The sequence below is a fragment of the Hydra vulgaris genome, chromosome 11 (assembly GCF_038396675.1).
Source record: "Hydra vulgaris chromosome 11, alternate assembly HydraT2T_AEP".
NCBI lineage: Eukaryota > Metazoa > Cnidaria > Hydrozoa > Anthoathecata > Hydridae > Hydra > Hydra vulgaris.
The window spans coordinates 3,797,501-3,813,725 of NC_088930.1; the positions used below are offsets into that span (position 1 = coordinate 3,797,501).

The following is a 16,225-nucleotide window of genomic DNA, read 5'->3' on the forward strand; positions in this document are numbered from 1 at the left end:
AACGACGATTCGAGCAAGAATGACCTTTTGTTGATAGAACTAGAGATGATAGCTCCTTTGAGCCGTGACCACGATATTAATTGTAGAAAAGAGAAAGAGATGCAACTTTATGATGATGGGAAAGCGGCTCAAGCTTAGCAGATAGAGCGGGTCCAACTACGTTTAAAATGCATTTTTAAACCTTGTCTAGAAGAAAAAGAGCATCATTAAAAGAACCAGTCCAAATATGATAACAGTATTCCATACAGGGATGAATAAGATTTGTAAAAGTAGAGAATGAAATCAGGAATAAGAAAATGGTGAGCACAATAAAAAAAGGCAACGTTAGCAGGTGCTAATTTAGCAATCGATTATATATAATATATATACCATATATATTATATATGGTTTCGATGAAAGGTCAGTAGTAAACAATAATCCAAGAAGACATAAAGAAGAGGACTCAGTAAAAGGGTTGCCAAGTTTTGTTGGAGTTAAAATTTACAACCCACTGTGAGCCCCAATCTGTTACAGAAGTGTGATCAGATTCAAGATCGGCTGTTTGTTCTAAGCAATAGTAAAGAGAAGACTTTTTGTCAAGACAGGAGTATAAAGTTGAGTCATCAGCAAAAAGAGCTACTTTAGGTGTAAGGTTGTCAGAAGGATCATTAATGTAAATAAGATACAAAACAGGACCAAGGATAGAACCTTGAGGTACCTCAGAAGTTACTGGAAATGAAGAAAAGTTTTGGCCTTCAAAGATGACTTTAATAAAGTGTCTAGAAAGAAACAACTTGATAATCTCAAAAATTTTCCCAGATACACAAATGAAACAAGCTTATAGAGAAGACCAGCATGCCAAACTGTGTCAAAAGCTTTAGATATGTTGAGAGCAATAGCCCTAGCCTCTCTGCCTCCATCTAATGCACAATAAAATCTTTCAGTCACAGCAGTTAGCAAGTCAACCATAGAGCGAGAGAACCAAAAAACCGTATTGATTGTCTGACAGTAACTTATTTGACTCAAGATGGGATGTGAGAAATTTGTTGATCAAAGACTCAAAGACCTTGCTAATAAAAGAAAAAAGACTGATCAGACGATAATTGAAAGGGTCAGAATGTTTGAAATACTTTGGACAAAATTTTCATTTTCCAGCAGGCAAGAAAACAAGACTTTTTTCCACTTAACTAGAGAATTTAAGAGAGTTCTGGAAAACAATTTTGTAAGACTGTGACAGGAATATTGTCTGGACCACAATTGGAATGAAAGTAAGATAATGGCCATAAGATTGGAGAGTTGAATTAGAAGAAAAATTCTTTGCAAATAGTTCAGCCTTATTCTGGGAGAGGTAATAAGATGAGTCCTATAAATGAGAGATACAACGTTAAACCTACCCTTGATATTGACGCTGTTTAAGATTTTCCAAAAGTCTCTAGAGCTTAACTTCTGAGATTAGATGCAAGATTTAGTGAACTGAGAATAATGGAGCTTACCATCAGACAGCACCTTTATACATCGAGAAGCACAAGAAGGTGAAAACCATGGAGTAGAATGAGACTTGACTTGGAACCAGCAAAAAGGAATAAAAGCTTCCATTCCTGTCTGAATTATGAAGGTTAGGTAGGAAGCACATTTATCATCTGAGAGAGAAAAGACATCAACCCAAGGACCGCCACAAAGAAAACCACAAAAGGAATCCCACTCAGCTTTAGGGTAGTAGTAAGTAGTGCAATAATAGAGTGATAATAATACAGATTATATATATATATATATATATATATATATATATATATATATATATATATATATATATATATATATATATATATATATATATATATATATATTATATATATATATATATATATATGTAAATTATGTTAGTGTATTTTACAAATAGAGTGCTCAATGTTCTTAAAGAACAGAGCAATAATTAATTAGTAAAAAACACTTATCTAACTTTTATCTTCGACTTGAAGTTTCACCATTGCTGGATCATCAGGAAGAGAACATTGCTGGATCATCAGGAAGAACTCTTCCTGATGATCCAGCAATGGTGAAACTTCAAGTTGAAGATAAAAGTTAGATAAGTGTTTTTTACTAATTATATATATATATATATATATATATATATATATATATATATATATATATATATATATATATATATATATATATATATATATATATATATATATATATATATATATATATATATATATATGTAAATTATGTTAGTGTATTTTACAAATAGAGTGCTCAATGTTCTTAAAGAACAGAGCAATAATTAATTAGTAAAAAACAATAATTAATTAGAGAAAAGTTAGATAAGTGTTTTTTATTAATTAATTATATATATATATATATATATATATATATATATATATATATATATATATATATATATATATATATATATATATATATATATATATATATATATATATATATATACAGGGCTCAAATTAAGCATATCACAATCATGAATAAAGCGTATGGCAATCCCACATCGAGATTACTTTTCACCTTCACAATTAGTTTTTTCTTGAAAAAAATATTTTTGCAATTTGCTTTTTTTTTTAGTTTATTTTTATTCCTAATTTAGCATTTTTTTGGCAATTCTTAAAAGTAGTGTTTTTGTCTAAATTTTTTTATTAGGGTTTTTAAAGTACATCACGCTAAATTTTCCTTTTGACTAGAAGCATGCTCATTTGCTCTTTCACGCTGGGATTTTCATTCAACGTAAAGCACTTTTGAGTTAAAATCATTTTAAATCTCTACGTGGAAGCCAATATTATTTTAAAAGGTCATTAAAGCAAAAAGTTTAAAAAGGTAAAAGACGTTAAATCGAATTTTTTCTTCATTCTTTTCTTTTAACAAGACCACCTGGTTTTTATCTTTGTTTTTAAAAAGTTGCACCAAATGAACTTATTATTAATAATTTGAATTATTATTTTATCAACAACTGTATATTATTAACTTTACTGCTTTAAGTATATTAAAATATATATTAAATTCGTTTTTATTAAAAAAAAATTCTAATAGTTAATCAATGCTAATAGAAACCAGTAACTTTTTTGCTTCAACATTTTTCTTTTTAACATCCCTAAACTTTTTAAAGTTATATTTATTTTGATTTACTGAATGGATAAAGTACATCAGAGTAAATTTACTTATAAACTAAATCAAAACAACCAGTTAAGTTACTACAGTAACTTACAGTTACTCAAATATTAATTTATCAACTATACTAAGTATAGTTGATAAATTAATATTTAGTATATTAAGTATATCTATATAACTATAAATATACTTAATATACTTAAGAACTCGCAAAAGTTAGTCATATAAATGTTTCTATATATATCTTTTATGCTGTTAACACATGATATAAGCTTCTAACTAAAAATTATTTTAACAAGAAATGTCAAACGATTATGAAAAAAGCTATTCCAATTATTATTTCATTTATAAAAATTATTTCAACAAGAAATGTTGAATAGAATATGAAAAACGCAATATCATTTTTTTGTATTTAAATTTTATTTAAAGAGATATCAAGATTAAATATTTTCTATAATTATGCAAGGTGTTTTTAGTAATTTTTTTATAAAGAAATCTATTTGAACAGAAGAATTCTTCTAAAAAAAGTCTTGTGAAATTCTCTCACTCAAATATTTTTGCGATTAAAATTTAAAATTAAAAAAAAAAATTTTAATTTAAAAAATTTTAACGTTCAATAATTATAAATTTAATTGGGGCGGCATCCGTAATACCCAGTGGTATTACGGACGCCGCCCCAAGTTAAGGGTATCTCTAGCTACAGTAAAAATATCATAATTAGAGCATAGTGCAAGTGAGAAAGAAAATTTTATTTAAATTGTAGCATTTTGAATAGCAAATTTTTTTTTGAAAATTTTTTCTTGGAAATTTTTTTGAAAATTTTTCTTGAAAATTTTCTTGAAAATTTTGAAAATTTTTTCTTGAAAATAGTTTTTAAAGTAGAAACATTTTATTTCAAAATTTAAACCAGTAATTATTGCAAACCTTAAAACCAAAAATTAAATTTTAAAAAATTTTAATAGAAAAGAAAAATTATTATTATATAGCATATAGATACTACTCAAACTTAACGAAATATAAATCGAATTATTAAATCAAATTTTTTTCTCACTTTTTATTACAAAACAACTTGAACGAAAAAATTGAATGAAAGCATTAACTTAAAAACCATTTGAATAAAAAACTTATTTATACTTAAATTTTTAATAGTACGTTTATTATACTTAGATTTTTAATAGTACATTTATTATACTTAGGTTTTTAATAATAATAGCAATAAATTATAAAAAACGTGGTATCTTTTTTGCTTTAAACATTTCTATCTATTTAATTAGTTTTATTTTAGACGCGTTTTATGTTATTAATGTTATTAAAACTTTACTTATAAAACAGCAACACAAACAGCGTCACAAAGTTGTTTTATATTAACAACAAGCTCTTTATATTGTCAAAACTTTGCAGTTTGTTTAATTGTTGTTTTATAGCTTTTTACAATAAAAATTCAATACTCTTTAAAAATAACATAATGATTTATCTTCAGCATGGACATGTTGGGTAGTTTTCTACAACTGGTTGAAGTTGTTTAGATATTGTATTATTTGCGTCTTTACTTTTACTTTTTTTACTTGCTCATTACATCATAACTTGCTCATTACATCATAACTTGCTCATTGCAACATAACTTGCTCATTGCAACATAACTTGCTCATTACATCATAACTTGCTCATTACATCATAACTTGCTCATTACATCATAACTTGCTCATTACATCATAACTTGCTCATTACATCATAACTTGCTCATTAAACTGCAACTTAAACTATAACTTAAGCTGTAAATTATAACAGTAAACAAAATAAATAACAGTAAACTACGCTATTTTAAACTCCGCTTGTATGAGTCAGGAAAATATGAAGATGGGTGAAAATTTTGAAATTTTGTTGATGTGCAAGGAAAAAAACTAAATGAATAAAAATTTTTATAGCATGGAGGGACAGGTACAGTAAAAGGATGCATCTTTGCTGAATGACTAGCCAAGCAAGAGTGAGTATTGGTTGATCGAACTAGATGTGATAGCTCTTTTGAGCAGCAATCATGATAGCATTTGTAGAAAAAAAGAAAGAGATGCAACCTTAAAACAATGGGAGAGTGACTCAGCAGATAAAGGTCTAACTACATTTACAACGTGCTTTTGGACCTTGTCTGAAAGTAAAAGGGTTGTTATTCATCAAAATAGGAATGTTAACAATATTGCAAAAGTTGTTTGCATTAAATAACTAAGTTTGGTTGAAGTTAAAATCCACAAGCACTGCTTGCCTTGAGCTGTTACAGAAGTGAGATCAGATTAAAGATTGCCTGCTTGTTCTAAGCGATCAAAAGTATAAAGTTGAGTTGTCAGCAAACAGAACCCTCCCCTTTTTCGTTTATTAAAATTCCCAACCCTACTTTTATTCTTCCCCACCCCTCTCTCCCCAACTTGTATTAGATGTAAGACTGTCAGGAAGATTATTATTGTATATAAGAAACAATACAGGATTAAAGATAGTGTTACTAGAAATGAAGAGTGTAGGCCTTCAAGAATGACCTTAACATTGGGTTAGAAAAAAATGATTTAACAATTTTAAAACTTTGATATAAAAAAACTAATACTAGAGAGAAGACTAATCATAGGATAGTTGGAGAGATCAGAGTGTTGTCTCTAATAATGGAACCATATTTAGATATTTAGCATTTAATAATAGTTTAGTGAGGATTGAAGAGAGTTGTGGAGAACACTTTGGTAAGACTATAATGAAAATGTTGTCTGAACCACAAGCCTCAGAAGATTAATATTAAGAATTGACCAAAGTGTCGGAAAATTTAGTAAACTGAGAATAACAGAGCTTAGCATCAGAAAGGATCTTTTTACATTAGCTTCTTGCAAAAATAAAAAGAAACTTGTTCTCAATAAAGATGTTCTTGTAAAAAAGTAGGAAACAAGTAAAATTAAAAACGAATTTTAAAAACCCATTGCTTTTATATGTTATTAAAACACAAATTTTGCAATTAATTTTTCTGATATTACTATTTTATTTTATTAATATTGACATATCGGCTGCATGTGTGTGTGAAAAAAAAAAATAATTCAGAAAGAGCCGGGTCTTGAACCACAGAAATTCCGTTTACAAAGTCAACACCTTATCCAAATAACGCGCATATAAGTAGAAAACAAATAATATACTTATTTTAAAAATTTTTCTTCTTCTTCCAATATAAAAAATAAACTTAACTAAAATTAACTAAATTAATTGACTTATTGCAAAACTAATTATTGAATATTGTATTGTCATCAAGCAAGAGTATGTAAGCAAAACTTGAAGAAAATCTATCATCAGGAAGTAACTCAAAAATTGATTGCAAGATAATATAGCAACTGCAGAAAAAGGTGAAAAATGTGGATAGAATGAGCTTAAGTTAAGGAATGAAAGTGATAGAGATTTTTTATATTAGGCTTGATGATGATGATTATATTAAGCTTGATTAGGATAATGATGAAGATGATGATGATAATGATGATGATGATCATCATCATCATCTAGTAAACAACCGGGGCTGTGGCCGGGGTCAGGTTTGATAACACATAGCCGCGACCGGGGATGAATTTATGATCAGTGCTGCATTAATATTGATAGATATAAATGCAGCACTGATATGATAGATCCTATAAAAATGTTATTTTTAATTGAAATTAATGATATGAGTTATAATAAAAAACAATACTTTTATAGGATCTATCAATATAAATGCAACCCTGGTCATAAACCCGGCCGTGGCTGCATTAAAAATGATAGATCCTATAAAATATTATTTTTAAATAAAATTCATATCATAAATTTTATTTAAAGATAACATTTTTATAGGATCTATCAATATTAATGCAGCCCTGATCATAAACCTGGCCCTGGTCATGGCTATGTGTTATCAAACCTAGCCCCGGCCCTGGCCCCGGTCACTTACTATCATCATCATCATCATCATCATCATCATCATCATCATCATCATCATCATCATCATCATCATCATCATCATCATCATAATCATCATCATCATAATCATCATTATCACCATCATCATGTGGGTCATAATAATTTTTATATATAAATATATAAAAATCATATGCATATATATATATAAAATAATATACATGCATATATATACAAAATATAAAATGAATTTCGAATTAAAAAATACTTTAAGATGTATCAATGTTTATGCAGCTCTTTAGGAAGAATCAATGTTTATGCAAACTTTGATTATTAGCAAAGGAACAACCATAAACTTACTTAAAGGAACAACCCACAAATATTCATACACTTATAAATAATGTAATGGAAAACCTCAAAATTAACACCAAGATGCTAGACCATTTTGATATTATTTTTGAGGCATGAATTGGCATTAAAGTTATTCACGCCATGAAAAAAGACAAAACTGATGAAGATGTTAAAGTAACACATCCTACCAATGGTAAAAAAATGATGTTACACTTAAGAGAAACATGGAAAATGACAATATACAACTGATAATATAAAATCTTGAAACACAATATCAATGACAATATATAACTGACAATCTATAAATAGTATAATTGACATTCAGCTAACTTTAAAATTAATTAATAGAAAATATATATATATACTAAAGTGGGCAAAATGTTTAAGTTTAAACTCAAATTCAATTCCTGATGAAAACAAAAGAAAGTATGAAGAATCAAATTTTAAGGAGAGATCTGTGAAAGAATTTATTATAACACTGGTGATGTTTCAGAGAGAAATCCTTGAAAGCATTATTTATTATAACACTGGTGATGTTTCAGAGAGAAATCTTTGAAAGCATTATTCATTTTAACACTGGTGATGTTTCAGAGAGAGATCTATGAAAGAATTATTTATTATAACACTGGTGATGTTTTAGAGAGAGATCTATGAAAGAATTATTTATTATAACACTGGTGATGTTTCAGAGAGAGATCTTTGAAAGCATTATTTATTATAACACTAGTGATGTTTCAGAGAGATATTATAATATTAAAATAATATTTAACCAGCTCTATTTGAATAAAATTTACCTGTTATACAAAGTTTGTTGTATAAAGTCTGTTTTCTTGCATCACTTGTTTAGCAGAACTCAATGAACATGCAATTTCAAAATGTAAAAACTAGTAAGCGACCGGGGCCAGGTTTGATAACACATAGCCATGACCAGGGCCAGGTTTATGATCAGGGCTGTATTAATATTGATAGATCCTATAAAAATGTTATCTTTAATTAAAATTTATGATGTGAATTTTATTTAAAAACAATATTTTATAGGATCTATCATTTTTAATGCAGCCCCAGCCAGGTTTATGACCGGGGTTGCATTTATATTGATAGATCCTATAAAAGTATTGTTTTTAATTATAACTCATATCATAAATTTCAATTAAAAATAACATTTTTATAGGATCTATCAATATTAATGCAGCACTGATCATAAATTCATCCCCAGTCGCGGCTATGTGTTATCAAACCTGGCCCCGGCCATAGCCCCGGTCGTTTATTAGTAAAAACTTACTTGAAAAAATTTTTCAAGACAATTTACTTACCACATTATTAATTTGTGTGATTTTGTAAAATTCAAAACTTTTTTTTACAGAACCCTTGTATATAAACCAACAGTGGATGTGAGCAAAACAGTTCATTACAGAAAATATTACTGCAGCTGGTTCTTGCAGCCCCATAAAGCGATAGAAGGGCCACTAAAAAAAATATTCAAAAATTAGGTGATTATTTACATTTAATTTTTAATGTCATTTTTTATAAAACATTTTTCAATTTTTTGTTTTATCAATAACTAGAATGCTTATTAGTTTAGTTACATAATGGTGGCTATGGTTACATAATGGTGATGATGGTTACAAAATGGTGATGATGGTTACTTAATGGTAGTGATGGTTACATAATTGTGATGATGGTTCATAATGGTGATGTATAATTTTCTCACATAAACGCAAACACTAAAATTAAAAAGTTTTTCTTCTCTTAACTCAATGAAAACCTCTTGTAAATTCTCACAATTTATAAAAATCTATAAACCTCAAAAATAACCATTGAAACCCGCATAAACATACTATAATTACACTTAAATTGTACAAAAATATTTACAATAATTATCAATTAAAAAGCCACTTAAATTACAATTTACTTAACAAAGAATATTGTAGCATTTTACACAATCTAATCACACGTCACCTTGACCCTTAAGGGTCATACAAATAGTAACCAATATATATTTTAAGTATGCATTACTCTCGATCATTTCGTTTCAAAGGCACCTTGGTTTCTTGAAGGCTATTCTTTGCTTCAATTTGCATTTTGCTTGCTTCAGAAACATCTTTACTTTGGTCTTTACTGTTTTCCACAAATTTTTTACAATTGTTGCCTACATCTTTTTCTTTGTCAGGAATAAGGCATAATGGCTGAGCTTCATTTTGAGGTCTGCTGTGTTTCACATGACGCGGAACTTCATCCACTTCTACAATTTGTTGTGAAACATCTTTGGTTATTAATTCTGGCTACCACATGGTACGGCACTTTGCACTAGGTGGTTTTAACCAAACTTTATTGCCAGTTTTGAAGTTTCCATTTGTGCCATTTTTTGCCAGATTTCTTTTTCTTAATCCCTTGATACCAATTTAACAACTATATATTTTTCAACAGCAACATCGTATCAATACACTGCTTCTAGTATTAATATTTTCGATTGTTCTGATATTCTTTTTATTGTGCGATAGATTCTTTCTACAAGACACAATATGTACTCCTTAGCTATTAAGGAAACTTCTCATTTATTCAGTCTTAAATATTGCCTCATTGTTGTTTAATATTTCAGACAGCGCTCCTTGTTTACAAAAGGTAAGATGGGAAATTCGTACTATGGCAACATTTCCATATGAACTTGATAGTTCTCACCACATTGCATATCTTAAAGGTCTGCAATCTATTATACTCAGACATTTTTCAGTTCTATAATGCATGACATCCATGGCTAATCTTTCATAATTTTCTTTAACATATAAATTACCTTTTACCCACTGTACAGGCACTGGACCTATCGACTAACTTATTGAATTGACAATTTGCAACTTTTTATTATCATTTGATCTTCCTTTTTAGTAGCATTGGGTATCACTTCACAAACAAAGTTCAATGTTCGACTCGCTCCAAAATGTCCAGTTTTCTTATATATACATAAAATGGATTCATAATCTGCAACTAATGCTCCATAACAGGCTTGGACAGGAATGGCCTGCAATTGAGCACTATTGTTGACCACACAAATAATTTTTTTGTTGTTGACAACTTGAACAGGACTGTTTAGATGTTTTGATGATTTAAACATTTCAAAAATGCACTGAAAAAGAAACGCTAAGCTAAACTCAAACTAGAAAAAAATTATAAAAACTAAAAAACAAAGAAAATGATTCCTTACGAAAAAGAAAATATAAAAGCTTTAAAATAAAACTCAAAAAACTTAAACTCAAAATGAAAATTACTTTTTGTTATGTTTTTAATTGCATTTGAAATGAATTACTTTAAAATTTATCTTTAGAAACGTTTTTAGGGATTAAAGTTATGCAAAACGCTTTTAATGATTGTTTAATAAATGAACAAATTTAATTGGAATTATTAAAAAGTGAAACTAAATTATTGAAAAAATATATATATTTTTAAATTGTACACATTTTTTTCAAAAAGTTTTAAAAAAGTAATTTTTAATCATTTCATGCTCTGATTAGTAAGTCAAGTTTTAAAAAAAAGCTTTTAAACAATTCTTTTCTAAAAAAGAAACAAAAAATAATAAAGCAATTAAATCATTGCAATGAGAAGATTTAACTAAATTTAAAGTAACTTGAAAAAATAATATTTTAAAAGATTTTTAGAAAGACATGGAAAAATAGTTTCAAACATTTAAATTTATCATAAAAAATACATGCCTACTAATAAAAAATGTTAATTTCTTTTAAGTTTAAAATTTACACAAAATTTGTTTTTTCTAAGCAACCCTAATTAATTTTTTATTTTATTTAACGCCTTCGCATAAAATAAAAACTTTAGAAAAGATCAACAATTAAAAGTTATTCATAATGTAATGGTTTTTTAATAACTCTACCATGTTGCATCTTCCACAGTTGTATTTACAATTTGAATAACAGCACTCATCACTAAAGAACTTTAATCAGCACACACCATTCCCTTTATGCCACACACAGCCCAATCACCACAAGCTGGGTTGCAACTTTTACCTCAGCACAGACTTCTTGAAGAGCATATTACTTATTCTTATCAAAAACTAGAGTCTCAACTCTTCATCAAACTCTTCTTTTCAAAAGACTACAAACCATTCTTAACCAACCATACACTGGTAAATGACCCACTAATTATCCACAAACTGAAAAGCTTGTGGTTAACTACTCTCCTGGTTAACTTTATTAGGATTTCTACAAATCGCTTCCCTCTAGACCACATCAACTTTTCTCACATAAACCCCATTATTGACAATCTGTTCACCTTCTTTGTTCTCCAAACCATATTTTTCTCGATCGTGTCTCCTGACATAATCAAAACTTATGAAATTCTCATCAATAAAAATGTCATCCATGTAAGAAAATATTCCATTCTTTACCAACTCATCTTGGTCAACAATGGTGTTCACAATGGATTTCATAATCATTGGTGCAACATTCAATTCAAAACCAAGTTGTGTCAAACAATACCTTATGTTGCAAAAAACCACAGTTTGGAACAACCAAAGGTATCCTTGGTTTCTAACTGGAGATAAACCTTGCATAGATTCATGATTGTTGGTTTGTTTCCCATTCTCTCAAACTATCAATGCATACAACTGCATCACTTGTACATGCCACGAATTGTTAGCCTCTTTCCAATCCAAAATAGGTCAAACTTTTATTATCTTTATTATTTTTTTGAATTACAGCCATTAAAGAAAATTATCCTTTGGGCAGTCCCATCATGTTTTCATATTACTCAAGTAATCATTTCTGCTTGATCAAATCCTGAACTTCATATTCTACTTAAACATATTATGATACCTCCTATTGTCCAAGTTTATTAAACAGTCATTCAAGATCGCTTCCATCTTTCCATTTCCATTTGACTTTCCATTCAATACCATCAAACACTGCTTTATGATAATTTTTTTTTTTTTAATTTCAATTTTATTAAATTTATTTTTATTTTAGACAAACATTTTGAAACAGCTAGTTCCAAACCTCTCCATTCCTGATGAAGAAATAAAAATTCCTTCCAAAAACTTAATGGAAGTGGCGCAGATTCTTGTTTTATGACTCTTTAGACATCTCAAAAAGAACAAGTACTAGAGTTTAGTGAAATCGTAGCATTATCTGACCGATTTAAACAACAAAAAGAAAAAACTGAGCACAAGTAAGAGTCAGAGACAAGACATTAATAAAAAAGTGAAAGTAATTGATTAGAGTTGTCTAGAAAACAAATTTTAAATAAAATTTAACTAAATAAGAGATAGAGAAAATATAAAAGACAAAAAATATTGAGCTTTAGAGTCTAAAAAGTCACTAATACTATAGCCATGTCATTCAGTGCAATGAACATTAAAGTCATCAATAACAAAATAATCAAAATAGTCAGTAGATTCAAACCTAACTTAATAACAAATAGATAAATTGATATGTAAGTATATAACCAGTCCAAGCATATAACAATTGGAGATGGAACAAACAAATTTAAACTAGTCTCACAAAAAGCAATTAGATCTAGTGAACTTTGCAAAATGTAGAATTTAATGAATTAAAAGTTATTTGACCATCATTAAAAGTTAATATTTAAAATATTTGTGAAGGGCAAATTTGAACAATTAGGTAATAAAGATGGTTTGACAGGGTTTCTTTTAGTAATATATAATAACATATTACAGAAATAAATTACTGGAACATATTACTGTAACAAATTACTGTTACATATTACTGGAACATATTACAACAACTTATTGCTTTGTTGTAATACTAGAACAAATAATGAAAGTTGTAGTTGTTAAGTTATTTATTGTTTATTAATTTATTGTCAAATCTTTACATTACTTGTGCTAAAAATTAAATTGATTAAGTTTCGATGTTATTTATTTTTTAAGTTATTAAATAACAAGAACTTTAAAGAATGTGAGAACTAGAGTTTAAAGAATGTGAGAACTAGAGTTTCTAATAGAAAAACCAATGAATTTAATAGTTTTAAAGAAATTGTTTGGATAATGCGGAATTTAAGGATTGTTTTTTTGTGAAGAGTATTAAAAATAAGTGAACATCTTCAAAATAAATAAATAATCAAAGTGTGCATAATAATGAAATTTAATGAATAGAGATTTTAAAAAGTTTAAAATAAAATTTATTGTTTTGAAAAACTTTAGTAAAAAGTCAATTCAAGGATTGTATCATCATCTTTGTTACTAAACATATTATTATATATATATATATATATATATATATATATATATATATATATATATATATATATATATATATATATATATATATATATATATATATATATATATATATATATATATATATATATATATATATATATATATATATATATATATATACTATGACACATATTAAGCATGATAATATAAAATCCATCACCACAATCTTTAAGAGACACCTTAAAAATAACCAATTTTTAAATTATTAATGTTAAATAATATTATTAACGTTGTTAATGTTAAAAATAATATTAACCTTTCCAAAGTACTGAAATATTGGCATTTTGTTCTTTTCCTTTGCTTTGGTAATGATCATCATACAGTTGTACTGACATTCTCGGTTTAACTCCCATTGAAACCAACTATGATCATTTTTGTGAGCCTCACTCTTAAGGCACTTTTCTACACATCTCACAAATATTGTCTCTTTGTCACCCAATGAACATATTACAGTATATGGTAGAACTAACAGAATTAAAACAATCATTCACCTTTAATAACCAAAAAAACATATCAACATCTGTTATCAAAGCATGAGATATATTTCAATTATTAGTTTTTACCTGTAAAAGCTCTAAGAAGTGTTAAACACAAAACCTATGTTTATAATTAATAAAATTCTCAAGTTGTATAAACAAGTGATTGCTAACAACTATTAACTCCTGACTCTATCAAATTGAGGGGCAGCAATTTTTGATGTTTGAGGTGCTAACTTCAAGACATAGAGCAAACTCAACAACTGCCTCAAACATGAGAGCAACAAGTTGATAAAATAATTTTTTAATATTCTCAAATGAATTTATATTTATTGATAAATTTTAAGTTTCATACAAATAGCTCAAAATAGTGTTCAAAAATTATGACTATATCCCCCCCCCCTACTCCCTAAGTTTGAGGGTGTTACAAATTTTATAAGGTCGTTTTTTTTGAAGGCTAAAAGATTATTGTATAAAATCTAGAATTTATCAATGAATATAAAGTTATTTGAAAATAGTAAAAAAAATATTTTATCATTTTATTGCTCTCATGTTTGGGACAGTTGTGGCCAAAATTATAGGGTTTTTTTTACAAAGCATCCTTAATTGAAACAATAATAAACAGAAATGTTGAAGGTTTGTTCCATATCTAGAAGTAATCAAAAATTGCTGGATCCGCAACTAAAATATTATTTTATTTTAAAATATTATAATTGTATCCGCATGTTTTATAAAGTTTTTGTAATAAATTTTTTGTAAGTGGAAGTAAAAAAGTACATAAATAATTTTAAAAAAATTAACTGAATTGAAGAACTAAATAATGATATTTAAAACAATTTATTTAAAATATATATATATAAATTATGTTAGTGCATTCTACAAACAGAGTGCTAAATGTTCTAAAAGAACAGAGCAATAATAAATTAGTAAAAACACTTATCTAATTTTTGATTATTTCAACACTGTGTTTCACCATCAGTAGGTTCATCAGAAAGAATTCTTCCTGATGAACATCAGTTGGTTCATCGGGAAGAATTCTTCCTGATGAACCTACTGATGGTGAAACACAGTGTTGAAGTACTCAAAAATTAGATAAGTGTTTTTACTAATTTATATATATATATATATATATATATATATATATATATATATATATATATATATAAATATATATATATATATATATATATATATATATATATATATGTATATATATATATATATATGTGTATATATATATATATATATATATATATATATATATATATATATGTATATATATATATATATATATATATATATATATATATATATATATATATATATATATATATATATATATATATATATATATATATATATATATATATATATATATATATATATATACAACACATAGAGTATATAAGTCTGACAGGAATCATACGGAACTTCAGACAATAATATATAACGTAATAATTGTAATTTTTTATTTTTAATTAAAAAGTTTTAATACTGGTAATAGTTATTGCTATTAAATTATGTATTGTTTATAATAATGATATAGTTAATAAATTTTAGCGACAATATCATTGTTATAAACAATATAATTACATGCATTAACAGCAATAAAAATAACAGTAATAAACTTAACTCATAATTTTAAATTTTTAAAGATTGACAATATTTAAACTAAATATTGTCAATGATTAAAAATGCAAAATTAAGAGTAAATTGTATAATATTTTTTAAATGTTACTTAAAAATATATTTACCAATTTAACAGATATGTTTTTTTGAACTAAAAAGATTACTTGTGATCAAAATAATTTTTGTCAAAATAATATCCGAAGTTAGTAATATAAAAATAAAAATATTATTAACCACGAATACTAAAACAGGTGTAATCATTTTGGAATAATATTAGGATTTTCAATTTATCAAAATTAAATTTTATAAAATAAAAGACACAATTAAAAGCTGAATGCTACAAATGAACATGATTATTGTAAAGCGTATGAAATTTAAATAATTTTTATATCATACGATTTAATTCCTAAAAATTCCCAAAATTTTCTTTTTAAGAATATTTCGTTCTATCGGCGATGTTTGACAAGTTTTTAAAATGACGTTTTTTAAAAGAAATGTTTTTTATTAATATAATTGAGTT

The 16,225-nt window shown here is 26.7% G+C and overlaps 1 protein-coding gene across 1 annotated transcript in view; it reads right to left on the minus strand.

Annotated features, from left to right (window-relative positions):
- Positions 1-14,188, minus strand: part of LOC101240231 (post-GPI attachment to proteins factor 3) — a 35,246-nt gene extending 21,058 nt beyond the window's left edge. The window contains exons 1-2 of the mRNA XM_065809827.1: positions 13,857-14,188; positions 8,670-8,822 (exon numbers count right to left, since the gene is read on the minus strand). Of these exons, the coding sequence (XP_065665899.1) occupies positions 8,670-8,822; positions 13,857-14,087 (384 nt within the window). The 5' untranslated portion in view covers positions 14,088-14,188. The remainder of the gene's footprint in view (positions 1-8,669; positions 8,823-13,856) is intronic.
- Between the last annotated feature and the right edge of the window lie 2,037 nt (positions 14,189-16,225).